The following is a 14,639-nucleotide window of genomic DNA, read 5'->3' as shown; positions in this document are numbered from 1 at the left end:
CTTGACTCTTCGATGACTGATATGGCTACATGATAATGATGTTGGAGCGAAGTAAACTTGGCTTTGTTCACAATCATTAAAATTAATTCATATCTATGTAAGATTTAAGATTCTAATTTATCCATCAATTCTTACCTTTAATAAAATGATCACTGCAAACTCGGTGGCTGCTTGTTGTTATTGTTAGATTTGAATTTGAGCCATCATCAAACTCAAACTCCTCTCTTTTGATCGCCGCAAGCCATTATTTTGCAGTCCTTCGTCTTCCTAATTGATGGGATCCTGAACATTTTAACTCCATTTCGACCCTGTGCACATGATGATTAGGCAGTTATTTGGCATTTTTTCACTTTTTTAAATCGGACAAGAGCTTGTTTGTCACAATTGTTTACTAACCAGCCATGGTCTTTTGCCATCCGGAAATAAAAGTAGGTCATTGCGTGACGTCATCTTCGAACTATCTATAGCTGACAGTCTAAGATTTGAATCGCACACCAACAATGACATCAAAAAATGTAACACCCGCTTGTACATACTCAGAACATTAAGGTCTTTCAATGTGAACAGAGAGAGACCATGATACAAATCTACAAGTCACTAATATTGAGTATCGTTTCGTTTGGCATCACAACGTGGTATGGAAGCTGTGGAACAAAAGAAAAATCCAAACTACATAGAACCCTCAGAGAGTCTTTAAAAATAATTAACACGGACCTTAGAAGCCTTGACACAACTTATATTAACCCAGTTGAGAAGAAAGCTTTTAACATTATCAACGAAAAGATGCATGCGCTGAGCAAAATATTCCAACTTCTGCGCTCCGGAAGACGGTATCTAGAAGAAAAATGTAGGACAAATCGACATAAGGCAACCTTCCATCCTTTGTCGCCGTCGTTATCATCATCATCATCACCATCATTGCCATCTTCTTCTTAATATAAGACATTTTATTTATACTCTGGTTATCTGCTGTCCCAGCAAATAAATCGTATCGCTCTGTCTCTCTGTCCGCTTGTATGTATGTATGTATGTATGTATGTATGTATGTATGTATGTATGTATGTATGTATGTATGTATGTATGTATGTAGTGTATGTATGTATGTATGTATGTATGTATGTATGTATGTATGTATGTATGTATGTATGTATGTATGTATGTATGTATGTATGTATGTATGTATGTATGTATGTATGTTGTATGTATGTATGTATGTATGTATGTATGTATGTATGTATGTATGCATGCATGCATGTATGTATGTATGTATGTATGTATGTATGTATGTATGTATGTATGTATGTATGTATGTGTGTATGTATGTATGTAGATACGCTCATTTCTTTTGTTTTCATATGTAGAAACGATGTGCTTGCGTGTATGTTTGCATATGTCTGTATTTGTAAATGTGCTGATGTTCATACCATGAACCAAACTGTTTGATCATCCTTTACCTCACATGAATTACCTTTTGTTTGGACAATAAAGATTATTATTATCATCATTCTCTTCTCTTTCATTCTCCTTTGTTTGGCACACGATCAACCGGTTACAGTCTAGTCTAATTCTCTTTGATAATTTCTGATATGTTTTAGTTTGTTATAAAAGCAGACCTAACCGCTTTTATCAACCCCCCCCCCCCCCCCCCCCCAGCCCAGTTATCACTTCACTCTCGGTTATGCATGGTGTCAGATAAAACGCGAGCTTTTTTATAAGCGCAAATAGCCAACAATAAAGCTTAGCATTATAAAAGCCGAGACGTATAGCCGAAAGAGCGCTATTAACATTTCTTTTCGACACAAACAACGCTGCTACCCACTTGATTATGTTGAGAGAAAAAAATAAGAACACCTTTTATTATGGTACAAAATTCGGTCGCGACCATGGATTGGAAACTGCGTTATATGTACTGCTTGAAAGTTGAGAGGAAAATAACGCCGCAAAAAAAAATCAGATATATTTGTGCTCCAATGAGTTATTACTTTTCCTCCAGAGTCAGTTGGTCCATGGAACCGGAGTTTAAACTATTCCTAAGCCTATAACTATTGCTTTCTACCCTTTAGATAGAACGCAGAACTATTGCAAAGTACTTTTCCCTGCATCTAATAGACCTAGCAACCAGATCACTCCTAATAGGTCAAGTGGGTAAGAGAAAAATGAATAAAATACAGAATGTTTATATTTACTCCACTGTTTACATGGTTATGACTAAAATCCGTTGAGAGTAAAAGGAACTGAAGCCTTCAATGGATTAACAACGAAATAAGTGGAGCAGAACAGTTACGTAGTGCAAAGGGAAGATAAAGAATATATAAAGGTTCATCTTTGAGTGGAAATATGTTCGCGGGAAGTATGTTAAATTGTTGGACAGTGTGCATTCGTTTTATTTCTATGGAAAAAATAGCATTTTTCCTTTGAGAAAATAAACCGTGTTAATAAAAATCTTTAAATCTAGAGAAACATTTAGGTCGAGGCCAAATTTTTAATGTGAGATTGCGTTTTAAAATTATGCAAGAATTAATAGAAACTTTTAGTAAATTAATATTGACAATAATTGCAGTTGTAATTCTATAGTCATCATCATCATCATCATCATCATCATCATCATCATCATCATCAGCATCATCATCATCATCATCATCATCATCATCATCACCATCATCATCATCATCATTATCATCATCATCATCATATCATCATCATCATCATATCATCATCATTATCATCATCGCGTCATATAAAATATTTATAATAATAATAATAATAATAATAATAATTATTATTATTATTATTATTATTATTATTATTATTATTATTATTATTATTATATTATTTTATTATTATTATTATTATATTATTATTATTATTATTATTATTATTATTATTATTATTATTATTATTATTATTATTATTATTATTATTATTATATATTATTATTATCATTAATAATAATAATAATTATTATTATTATTATTATTATTATATTATTATTATTATTATTATTATTGTTATTATTTATTATTATAGTAATAATATCAAGTTATTTCTATTGACTGTTTCACGCTATAGACACCGGGATTTGCTCCGACTCCTTAGACCTAAGGGCTTGGAATGACCACTTTTTACAATAAGTCCAGAAAGGGTCATTGTAGCACAACGATATGATATGGTCATTGCTTCGAACTTTGTACTCCCCGCTGCGGTGTGAGTAGGCCTTGAGGCAGGACATCAAACTAGGTCAATTTGCGGCGCTGGATTGCGGCTGAGATTTATTCCAGTCTTCCTTTGAAGTGGACCCTAAAGAAAAAGTTTCGTTTGACGATGGCTAATATAAATTATTTAGGCATTTTTTTCTCATTATTTTCATCAGATACTATTTTGACATGTCAGACTACGATAAAGTGTTGACTTCAATCGGGGACTTTGGTACCTACCAGAAAAGACTATGTCTTCTTGTATTTCTCATATGTTTTCCAGTTGGCGTATACATGACCAGTGTTGTTTTTAACAATGTTACCCCTGAGTTTAGGTAATTACCTTGAATACCACCACCACCATAACCACTACCACCACCACCACCACCACCACCACCACCACCATCATCATCATCATCATCAACAACGTCATCAGCATCATTATCATCATCATCATCATCATCATCAACATCATTATCATCATCATCATCATCATCATCATCATCATCATCATCATCATCATCATTATCACCTTCATCAACATCATCATCATCATTATCACCTTCATCAACATCATCATCGTCGTCGTCATTATCGTCCTCATAATCGCCATCATAGTTACCATCATAAATAATTGCGACTACGACAATCATTATCTTCATAATCATCATTGTTATCTTCACAGTCATCATAAACATCATCATCATTATTATTAGTATCATCATTGTCGTAGACACTAATTTACTTGTCGTCATCACCTATATCATGATTATCATGATTATTATCATTGACGACTATCGTTATAAATACCATCAACACTAAAATCTCATACTTAATATATTACAAAAATATTCAACTCTCTCTATTTAGATGTGCCGTCCCATGTTTGATCAACGACACCTACACCATCCAAGACTCATATCACAAAAGTCTGGTCGAGACTTACATACCAAAAGACAAAGACAGTGAACAATTCTCCCACTGTAAAACATACAATGTGGATGATATGGGGTGAGCAGAGATTTCATTGCTTTAAAGCAACCAAATTTTGATTATCGTTTTTTCATAGTTGTAGGTCTTGGATCAAGATGGTCAAGTAGATAAGGTATTTCCTTAACAGGAGAAGAACCTGGTTTTAAACCCGCATTTAGAATCTCGTGTTCCTTTCCTTGAACATGAAATACAATCTCTTCTTTCTCATTTTACCGTGCTGTAACACAGCAGATGTTTGGGGCTTTTTTTTTCATCTTCTTTACTCTTTCTGCTTCCAACCTAGATGCAAAAAAAGACAACTTTCCCATCATACGAATTAAAGAATTATCTAATTTTAATGTGTCTTAGTTTATTATCAGATTTTTATTTGCAAAGAGGGTGATAATGAGAGTGAGAGAGAGAGAGAGAGAGAGAGAGAGAGAGAGAGAGAGAGAGCGAGACACCGCACGGAACGAATGCACATTTAGCTGAAAATCCAAATTTAATATCATTAAACCTCCACCATCTGCAACTTTCTGACTCCTGTTTGACCTCATTGTCTACTTGTACGAGCACTTTTGACGGACCATTTTTTCAACGATATGCCAATTTTATTGGTGTATTTAATCAAACACGTTTTAAGATTATTTTATGTTAAAGATTTGTTCTTGGTGTGAACAACACGAGATAAAATCAAATGTCATTATGATACCGGGCACATAACAATTATTTTCGCGGTTCAAGGTACACCATAGATAAGTATATCTAGACATAAAAATTGTAAGAAGAGCATAAAAATTAGATTTTGTTTAGTAAAGTATTTATATTAAATAATGTGTCCGTACATCAAATATGTTTTTGGCTTAAAAGAAAGATAAGAGAATGCAGCTTACAGTGCAATTAAAATCTTTTCTGCCGTCCAGTATTAGGCTTTATAACAACAAGCAATAATCATTTTATATAATTATTTCGCATTTTTACTTTCAAAAAATATAAATATTAATTTATTAATTTATTTGTTTTGCAATCTTTTCAATTTTCAATTTATAGTGACAGTTTTAACTATTTTACAGTTTTGAAATTATTCATATTATTAAGCGCAGCTCTGGTTATGGAGCTGTTCCTTTATATATATATATATTATATATATATTATATATATATATATATATATATATATATATATATATATATTATATATACATCCTATTTCCATTGTATTTTTATCATATTGTGTAAAATATAACACGTCTGTACAAAAAATTTCCTTTTTGGGATGCAATAAAGTATTATTATTATTATTATTATTATTATTATTATTATTATTATTATTATTATTATTATTATTATTATTATTATTATTATTATTATTATTATTATTATTATTATTATTATTATTATTATTATGAATTAATTTCTTGAACAGTTAAGTCACCAAAGCCAAGATACATGATTGTATATTTGAATAAAATCCATTCCTCACGAAGCGACCCGTGCTAGTAGGCAAATTAGGCGGAGTAGTGTTGTCTCATATCAATAGTTAATGATCATTGAATCCAAAGTAGCTTGTAAAGAGAGTTGTTTTTTTAATAATCTTTACACAGTGCAAAGTATAGCGGCATACTTACTTACTTACTTACTTACTTATTTACTTACTTACTTAGCGGCATGACTGACTTAATAATACTTTCGATCAGCAATGTAGTCCGATATTGCAGTTTCGACTGAAGTGAAAATTCAATGTTTATTAAATTATAAATAAATAATGTTACTGATGTATGGTTTTTAGAGTCTATCACGTAATCCATGGAGCATAATAAAGATTGCGACTAGATTTAATCTTTTATTTCATTTATAAATAATCCCCCACGTTCGTGTCGGTCATTATTGTGCAATGCTTGTCATTGAAAAGCTTTTTACATTTGACATTCTTTCCATATTTTACTTTAGCATCCGACAGATTCGAGTTTCTTTTCGATTTACAATGAAAAATATGAGTCATTGCGAACCATCGGGTACATGAGACGGAGTTTATCCTTGTTTCTGTAGTATTGCGGTAGAAATCACTAGTTACCCACTAGTCTATCAGCTGTGAGGGGTTGACCCAGAAATCATCTCAACATCACCGGTAATGCATATAGTATAGAAATATGTCAACAGGACAACAAGAGGAAATATCTATGTGGAATTCGACTATTATTAACGTGGAGAAAGACAGAGTATTAAGCTTACAAATAAAAGTACCAATATTAATCGCGTATGCAGTAGTTTTATTTCCTGATTCTTTTGACCAACGAGCAGGATTTGGGATTGTTTGATCAAATATTGTTCTTAAGACACACACACACACACACACACACACACACGCACACACATATATATATATATATATATATATATATATATATATATATATATATACCACAGTCCTATCTAAAGACTAGCAAGCAATTGTTGGTGTCTTTTAAACGATAGAGAACTCGTGATGAATATTGGCTTTATTATATTTATGGTTTAAAATGACTAATAAGGATTACACGTTACGATATAAAGACTTAATTCAAATTATTAACTTTGTCAGTAACATAACATCCATTCTGTTTTCACTATAATAAAACATTTTAACAATCACATAACGTAAAAAAGGGGAAATCTGTTCGGTGACTTAATACAATTAATGTTTTTTTCAATGTACTTTTGGGAAAAACTAAATTGTAGGTGCCATTTTAATTCATATCGCAATAATTTATTTCTGGATGAAATTTCTTCATTTAAAAAGCAGTTTAAAAGAAGAAAGATGGACCTTTAAGTATATTGAGAAATACTTCCTCATAATTTGATAATTTAGTAACGTAATGATTTTAAATTGCTTGTTATATGCATGTTTTTTCCAACTCAGTTATCTCCCCTTACTCAATCGCCTGCAGCGTTAATTAATTACCCAGTGACAGATTTATATCCAGTAATCGGCAAGCGGTACTGTCGTTCAGGCTAGATCACAGAAACCGGGGCTTTTTACTAAATTAATGTTCAGTTTCAGCGCGACTTTCGATGCTGTGGAGAGAGAGAGAGAGAGAGAGAGAGAGAGAGAGAGAGAGAGAGAGAGAGAGAGAGAGAGAGAACTCTAGCTACCTGATAAATGAAGCAAAGTTCAGCAAGTGACGCTAATATATTAATTGTAAGGTTTCTCAAATGTTAACAAAATCAAGCAATTTTAACGTTTTCATGGGTGATGATGATAGCAAAACGCTTTCGTGGCGTCGTGTTCTTAGTTTTGGCGCTTAACAAACATTAGCCCTCTTGAATCCCTAAGTATGAGGTAGTGACGAATACCATAAGAGATCTAGAACAGAAAATAGGCTTAACAAACAATTTGCACCGTATGAATATGAAATTAGCTTCCACATACCGATGATATATGAATGAGGCTTAGGTGTACCTACCATGATAATTTTGTATACATGAACTTTATTAATTTTTCACAATAATCTGTTTATCCATTTTGTGTCTGTGCAGTTCCAATGAATTAGGTCTTAAATGACGGTCGTATTACAATTAAACGGCGCTTTTTCCTAATCCGATTGTTGATTGATTAGTTAGATTTTCCTATAAACCTTCCGTAACGCGAGTTTATAAACTTCAGTTGTACCAGCATCGTCCTTGTAAAAATGCAATCCTTTGAAATGTAACCTTTTACTCACCCAGACAACTGACAGATAGGAATAAGACTGATGAATGTCAAAGATGGGTATACGACAAGTCAGGTGGTGTGGTTTCACAGATTGTTGAGGTAAGTATGTGTGTGTAGTGCTAGTAGTAGTCGTCGTAGTAATCGAGGTGTTAGAAGTAGTAGTAGTAGTAGTAGTAGTAGTAGTAGTAGTAGTAGTAGTAGTAGTAGTAGTAGTAGTAGTAGTAGTAGTAGTATAAGTGGTATTAGTGATATTAGCAGCAGCAGCAGCAGTAGTAGTAGTAGTAGTAGTAGTAGTAGTAGTAGTAGTAGTAGTAGTAGTAGTAGTAGTAGTAGTAGTAGCAGTAGTAGTATCAGCAGCAGCAGCAGCAGTAGTAGTATTAGTTGTAGTAGTAGTAGTAGTAGTAGTAGTAGTAGTAGTAGTAGTAGTAGTAGTAGTAGTAGTAGTAGTAGTAGTATCTGTATCTGTATCTGTATGGTTGGCGCTGAAGAAACCAATGGTCTGGTTGTATTTCAGCGGCGTCCTCAATGGGCGCGGGCCCATGTCAGTCGGGCCTTGAAATCGTTTAGGTGTGGTGCCATGATGACCAGTTCATCCAGCCCATTCCACTCCGAGATTGTTCTAATGAAGAAAGAATTTCTGTAGTTTTGTGTTCTTGTCTGTGGGATTTTGAAGCAGTTCGAATTGTTTGTGGCGTATCTGTCAATGGGGTTTTCGGTTATGTGGTTGGCGAAAGTGAGTGCTCGGATTTTTCTTTTTTTTTGGTCATGGTGTGAAAAAGGAGTCTGCCTTTATTGATGGTATTTGATCTGTTATTATCTTGAACATGAATGACAGACGGGTTTCTTTTCTTCTTTGTTGGGGGCTGGTGAGATTTCTTTCTTCTAACATTTTTGTCATGCATCCTGGGGTTCTGCTCTTATAGTTCCCAGTTATGAACCGGGCGCCTTGTCTCTGGACTCTCTCAAGTTTTTGAATATCCTCTTTCAGGTAGTAGTAGTAGCAGTAGTAGTAGTAGTAGTAGTAGTAGTAGTAGTAGTAGTAGTAGTAGTAGTAGTAGTAGTAGTAGTAGGTTTTGTTGTTTTTAATGATGATGTGGTTCTAGCTGTTTATTGGTAGCGGTAACTCATGTTGTTCGTGTATCAAAAGAAATATAATATCTTATATAGGATAGCACTTAAGTATTTCGTACTAAAATAATGCACACCAAGATTATAATATCGATCAATCATTTCTGTTTATAGTAAATGTAGTAAATGTATGTATTGAATGTAATGATCCAAAGATTGTATATTGCCAAGGGTAGTAACGTTGTGCAGAAAAGTCATCAATATATATTGGGATAACTGTAGGAGATCGCTGTTGTTTCAACTACGTAAACGATACATTTTTCAAAAGCAATTTATATAAAGTCAGAACAGCATTCTGTTAACATTGAAGGAGATATTGAAGAGATAACTCATGTTAAAACAGGTGGAACGAAATTGACGTCTCTCACATATTTGTTGTTGTTATCTTATTTTTCGATGATATCAACCAGACTATAGACGTTCAAGGTTACACTTAGTTTTGTGTGTTGGTACGTTGTATCCGGCTGGCGGATGCTCTATTTTCACTTACGCATAGAATCAATATAAAACTATGAGGTCGCCAATAAGTAAACGTTCAATTCTATTGTAAGTTTTTGTGAGAAAGTCTGCCGACTCTGACGAATTGCATTTTCCTTGTTTTCCAGAATAGCAAATTTTACTTCATATTTCAACAAATCAAGACAGCCTCAATATGTCGAAATGTACTCAACATGAAACGACATTGAAGTCTTGGGTTTAAAAGTTATTGGCGTGATAAAGACATAGGCCACGGAATACGATGGCTCTGTAGCGTAGTGGTTTGACCTTTTATATATTCATTCTACCGATGATATGCGTTTAAGTAAAAAACTCAAAACATCAACCAGCAGCATACAACACACAAAATTATGTGTAACCTTCATAGTTTCATTAATATAATTTACTGAGAACTATTCATTAAAATGGTTGGCAAAAACCAATAACAAAGAACCGAGTGACGTCAATTTTGCTCCTCCTACAGGAGATTATTTTTACTGATTTCTATTTCTATTTTTAATTTTTCAAATACAGTTTAACCTGGTATGTGACAAAGTGCTATTCAAAGCACACAACAATCTGATGATTTTGTTGGGAATTTTGGTTGGATCTATAATTGGAGGCCCGATGTCGGATCGGTAAGAGACATAGTCACTTTCAATACATGTAATTTATGAGTATTTATATAACAATTTACTCATTAGCATATATTATAATACCCGAATGTACCATAGTACATTAGCAAAATTATTATGAGGCGTCCATATTATGCTTCATATTTTTTAAACCTAGGAGATCAAGAAATCCTTTTGTCCAACACGCATCCTTTTTACTTTGCTTTCAATGCATAATGATTTCTTGACAACAATAATACTTCTTACTGTCATATCGTTAAATTGGAGAACGAATCACAGTAAAAACTGATTTCATTTTGATAAGAAATAATAGGTGAGGTCATTTGAAGGGAAATATATTCGTGAAATCTTGAGTTCGGAATTTCCAAGTATTTCCCAAAGGGGAACAAAAGTGTGATGGTTCCAATCTCATTGCAAGTATAAAACCACTCTTCTGGATGACTGGATACGTACCTTTTGTAATTGATATTATGGTTTCAGAGTGAATGCATCTTAGTTTCACCTGAGACTCCGACGACCCGGCACTGTCTTCCTTTGCCGTCTTCCGGATAAAGACGTCGGCTACGGACAAAATACTAAGAATAAAAAGAATAGTCGCTAGACCTACCCATACCAGGCAACCGACCTCGTCTGGCGTTTTTTAGGTGCTTGTTAAAGGTAGGTCTAGCGGGTCATCTCTTTATTCTTAGTATTTTGCCCGTGCCCGACGTCTTTATCCGGAAGACGTCAGAGGACGGCAGTGCCGCGTCATCGGAGTCAGTCTCCTGTGTGGGTTAGTCCTAATACGGTTTAGTGAGAATTACTCATTAACGAGGATGGCGAAAAACAATAACAAAGATAGAACGAAGTTGACGTTAAACATGTCTTTGATGTTTGTTTTTTTTCGGATATTTTTTTTTTGCTATGACTTTATGAGTAATTCTCACTAAACTGGATTAGCCGGACGATATATTAAGTAACTTAGCCAAGCGCACAGCATCTATATATCAAAGTTTATTGTCTCTGTATTTCAGTCTTAGTTTAGAGTCTCAATAGACACTGAGATAATCACGCCTCTCGGACAGTCGTCATTATGTAAACAATGGTAGTGATTGGTAAGCATAGCAAACTACACAGGTTTGTTTTACTTTTACGAAAGTTGTAAACATGCCCATGGGTCAAACGACAGACTGTAATGTTCAATGTTTCAAAAACATTTTATTGTGTAGGTCATTTTGACCTTATATCATTTTGGAAATTGACCAATGACTCGAGGACATGGAAAAATAGAATAGACCGTGTCTATTCTCCCATCGGACCTCGTGAAAGATCCAGTTTACACTTGAGGACGGGAAGCCAGAATTAGTCCGTAGCCTTCGTAAAGTTCTGGCCTGACACTGACCAAAAAATGACATCAAAATGCCAGTCTTTTGCCACAAAAGAAAACAAAACGTGAGTTGTATTCAATTGTTCAACCAATGAAATTACTTGTTTCCATGAGCTCTACCAACGACAACTCACTAGACGCTACACAAACCTTAAAAATGACGTCAAACTGCCAGTCCTAGAGGGTTGTAGTGTCAGGCTATATGTTAACTATGGCTACGATTAGTCTGCCACTAGCATAGATATAACGAAGTTGGCGGTACTCAGGTCATTATTATTATATTTTGCCATCCGTGCTTATGAGTAATTATCTCTAAACTGTATGAATCAGACTAAAAACGTTCAAAGTTACACATCATTTTGTGATTTAGTCCATTATATTTCCGGATGGCAATGTTTTAAGTTTCTGAGGCAAGCGCACAGCATCTATAGATGCTCATAAAGTTGGATGGCATAAAGCAATAACAAAGACCTGAATGACGTCAACTCCTTCTATCTTTATACAGAGAATGAAAGAGACGTCACTCAGGTATTTTTCATTGTTTTTAGCCAGCTATTTTTATGTCTAGTTTTCACTTAATTCTATCAATCAGACTATAAACATTCAAGGTTACACATAGTTTTGGGAATATCCGGCTGGCTGGTGTTATGAGTTTTTTTTTGTGGGGGGGGGTTTATTTCCTAAACGCAAGACATTAATAATTACTCCATTATCCCATCCAATTCCCGCGGACCCCACAGAAGTTCATTCCATCGTTTTAAACAAAGAGAATGTCACTGGGTTGAAATAATAAAACCTGTATTAATTGTGAATATTTAATACTGGTATCACAACGAGACCAACAACCGTAAAGTTTTAATGATCCAGTCGTTTCTTATCATCATCGGTCATTTTGAACCTCAGTGTGGAGAGAAAATTATGTGAACACAGATCTTCCTCTCTGATGACCCAACTTTGAGCCACGAACAGGGGGATTCGAATATTAGACCTACAGGTCGCATGACGAGGGCCATACAATAATCGAACAAAGCCACGCTGAAAAAAAAACCGCTTTTATATAATGCATTGTCCACTAAAAATAATTTAATGAGAACTTATCACCCAACCTGGGTTCTAAAAACACAAAAAAGTTGAGAGAAGTCAACGTTGGTCATTTAATAAAACAAGATTATAACATTTTATGCAGAGTTTGAAGGTTTTGATTACTTTTTCACCATTTCAATCACAGCTTTGGCCGCAAGAAAATTTTACTGGGAGGTTCAATCTTCGCCTGTGCCATTGCTGCCGTTATGTCAGCGTTTGATTCCTTCATTCTGGTGCTGATCTGTAGGTTTATGTCTGTCCTTTGCGCCCACACTCAATTCCTTGCTGGATACGTCATTTGTAAGTATTCAGATAATCTACTGTTAGTGGTGGGGAATAAAAGGGGAGGGGGTTCTTCTTCTTCTTCTTCTTCTTCTTCTTCTTCTTCTTCTTCTTCTTCTTCTTCTTCTTCTTCTTCTTCTTCTTCTTCTTCTTCTTCTTCTTCTCTTCTTCTTCTTCTTCTTCTTTCTTCTTCTTCTTCTTTCTTCTTCTTCTTCTTCTTCTTCTTTCTTCTTCTTCTCTTCTTTCTTCTTCTTCTTCTTCTTCTTCTTCTTCTTCTTCTTCTTCTTCTTCTTCTTCTTCTTCTTCTTCTTCTTCTTCTTCTTCTTCTTCTTCTTCTTCTTCTTCTTCTTCTTCTTCTTCTTCTTCTTCTTCTTCTTCTTCTTCTTCTTCTTCTTCTTCTTCTTCTTCTTCTTCTTCTTCTTCTTCTTCTTCTTCTTCTTCTTCTTCTTCTTCTTCTTCTTCTTCTTCTTCTTCTTCTTCTTCTTCTTCTTCTTCTTCTTCTTCTTCTTCTTCTTCTTCTTCTTCTTCTTCTTCTTCTTCTTCTTCTTCTTCTTCTTCTTCTTCTTCTTCTTCTCTTCTTCTTCTTCTTCTTCTTCTTCTTCTTCTTCTTCTTTCTTCTTCTTCTTCTTCTTCTTCTTCTTCTTCTTCTTCTTCTTCTTCTTTTCTCTTCTTCTTCTTCTTCTTCTTCTTCTTCTTCTTCTTCTTCTTCTTCTTCTTTCTTCTTCTTCTTCTTCTTCTTCTTCTTCTTCTTCTTCTTCTTCTTCTTCTTCTTCTTCTTCTTCTTCTTCTTCTTCTTCTTCTTCTTCTTCTTCTTCTTCTTCTTCTTCTTCTTCTTCTTCTTCTTCTTCTTCTTCTTCTTCTTCTTCTTCTTCTTCTTCTTCTTCTTCTTCTTCTTCTTCTTCTTCTTCTTTCTTCTTCTTCTTCTTCTTCTTCTTCTTCTTCTTCTTCTTCTTCTTCTTCTTCTTCTTCTTCTTCTTCTTCTTCTTCTTCTTCTTTTCTTCTTCTTCTTCTTCTTCTTCTTCTTCTTCTTCTTCTTCTTCTTCTTCTTCTTCTTCTTCTTCTTCTTCTTCTTCTTCTTCTTCTTTCTTCTTCTTCTTCTTTCTTTCTTCTTTTTTTCTTCTTCTTCTTCTTCTTCTTCTTCTTCTTCTTCTTCTTCTTCTTCTTCTTCTTCTTCTTCTTCTTCTTCTTCTTCTTCTTCTTCTTCTTCTTCTTCTTCTTCTTCTTCTTCTTCTTTTTCTTCTTCTTTTTTCTACTTTTTCTTTAAACGACAGTCAAAATGACTGTTCCAATCTGTAACCTATGTAATAAAGTGAACAGAACCACACCTATTGGGACGAAACAAAACTGTCCTATTGTGTCCCGAGCCGTTGTGAATTGGATTCAGTAGTCTGATGTCACGCGCCCGGCAACGGCGGCCATCTTGGTTCTAAACAAAGAAAATCTTTACGTTTTATTCTTCATGCTGGCGAGAACTTTTCATTCCCTTTTCATATGCCTTGTGATCAGAATGTGTAAAAGTCAAAACATGATCAAATTGATGGGGTTTTTTCCCTCTGGATACGCTTTTAAGCTCGCCGGAGAAATATTTCATACGGCGTCCGCCATTGTTCCGATAGTTTAGAGCCAGTGTTACTAAGTTACCATACGTCATTAGGAAGAAAGTGACGGTACGACTATTGAATCCTATTGCTACAAATCAACGGGACAGGATCAGTGTTGCCGGGTACCTCTGCAAAATTTCCGCCAACTTTATGCCAGAAATCCGCCAAAACCCGCCAAATTTATCCTACTTCACCTGTGACATTTGCCCAA

The 14,639-nt window shown here is 34.5% G+C and overlaps 1 protein-coding gene across 4 annotated transcripts in view; it reads left to right on the top strand.

Annotated features, from left to right (window-relative positions):
• The first annotated feature begins 2,321 nt into the window (after positions 1-2,321).
• Positions 2,322-14,639, top strand: part of LOC144968276 (organic cation transporter protein-like) — a 64,788-nt gene continuing 52,470 nt past the window's right edge. For 3 of the 4 annotated variants that reach the window (XM_078906477.1, XM_078906476.1, XM_078906474.1), the window contains exons 1-6: positions 2,338-2,487; positions 3,371-3,529; positions 4,065-4,205; positions 7,871-7,955; positions 9,996-10,099; positions 12,691-12,845. In XM_078906477.1, the coding sequence (XP_078762603.1) occupies positions 3,384-3,529; positions 4,065-4,205; positions 7,871-7,955; positions 9,996-10,099; positions 12,691-12,845 (631 nt within the window). In that variant the 5' untranslated portion in view covers positions 2,338-2,487; positions 3,371-3,383. Of the gene's footprint in view, positions 2,488-3,370; positions 3,530-4,064; positions 4,206-7,870; positions 7,956-9,995; positions 10,100-12,690; positions 12,846-14,639 lie in introns of all 4 variants that reach the window. The other variant, XM_078906475.1, reaches the window with a different exon arrangement.

This window comes from Berghia stephanieae, chromosome 3, assembly GCF_034508935.2.
Source record: "Berghia stephanieae isolate SIO BIC M18660-M18661 chromosome 3, UCSD_Bste_1.3, whole genome shotgun sequence".
Lineage (NCBI taxonomy): Eukaryota > Metazoa > Mollusca > Gastropoda > Nudibranchia > Aeolidiidae > Berghia > Berghia stephanieae.
Note: the sequence above shows the minus strand (reverse complement) of the source record. Positions and strands in the feature narration are given on the sequence as shown.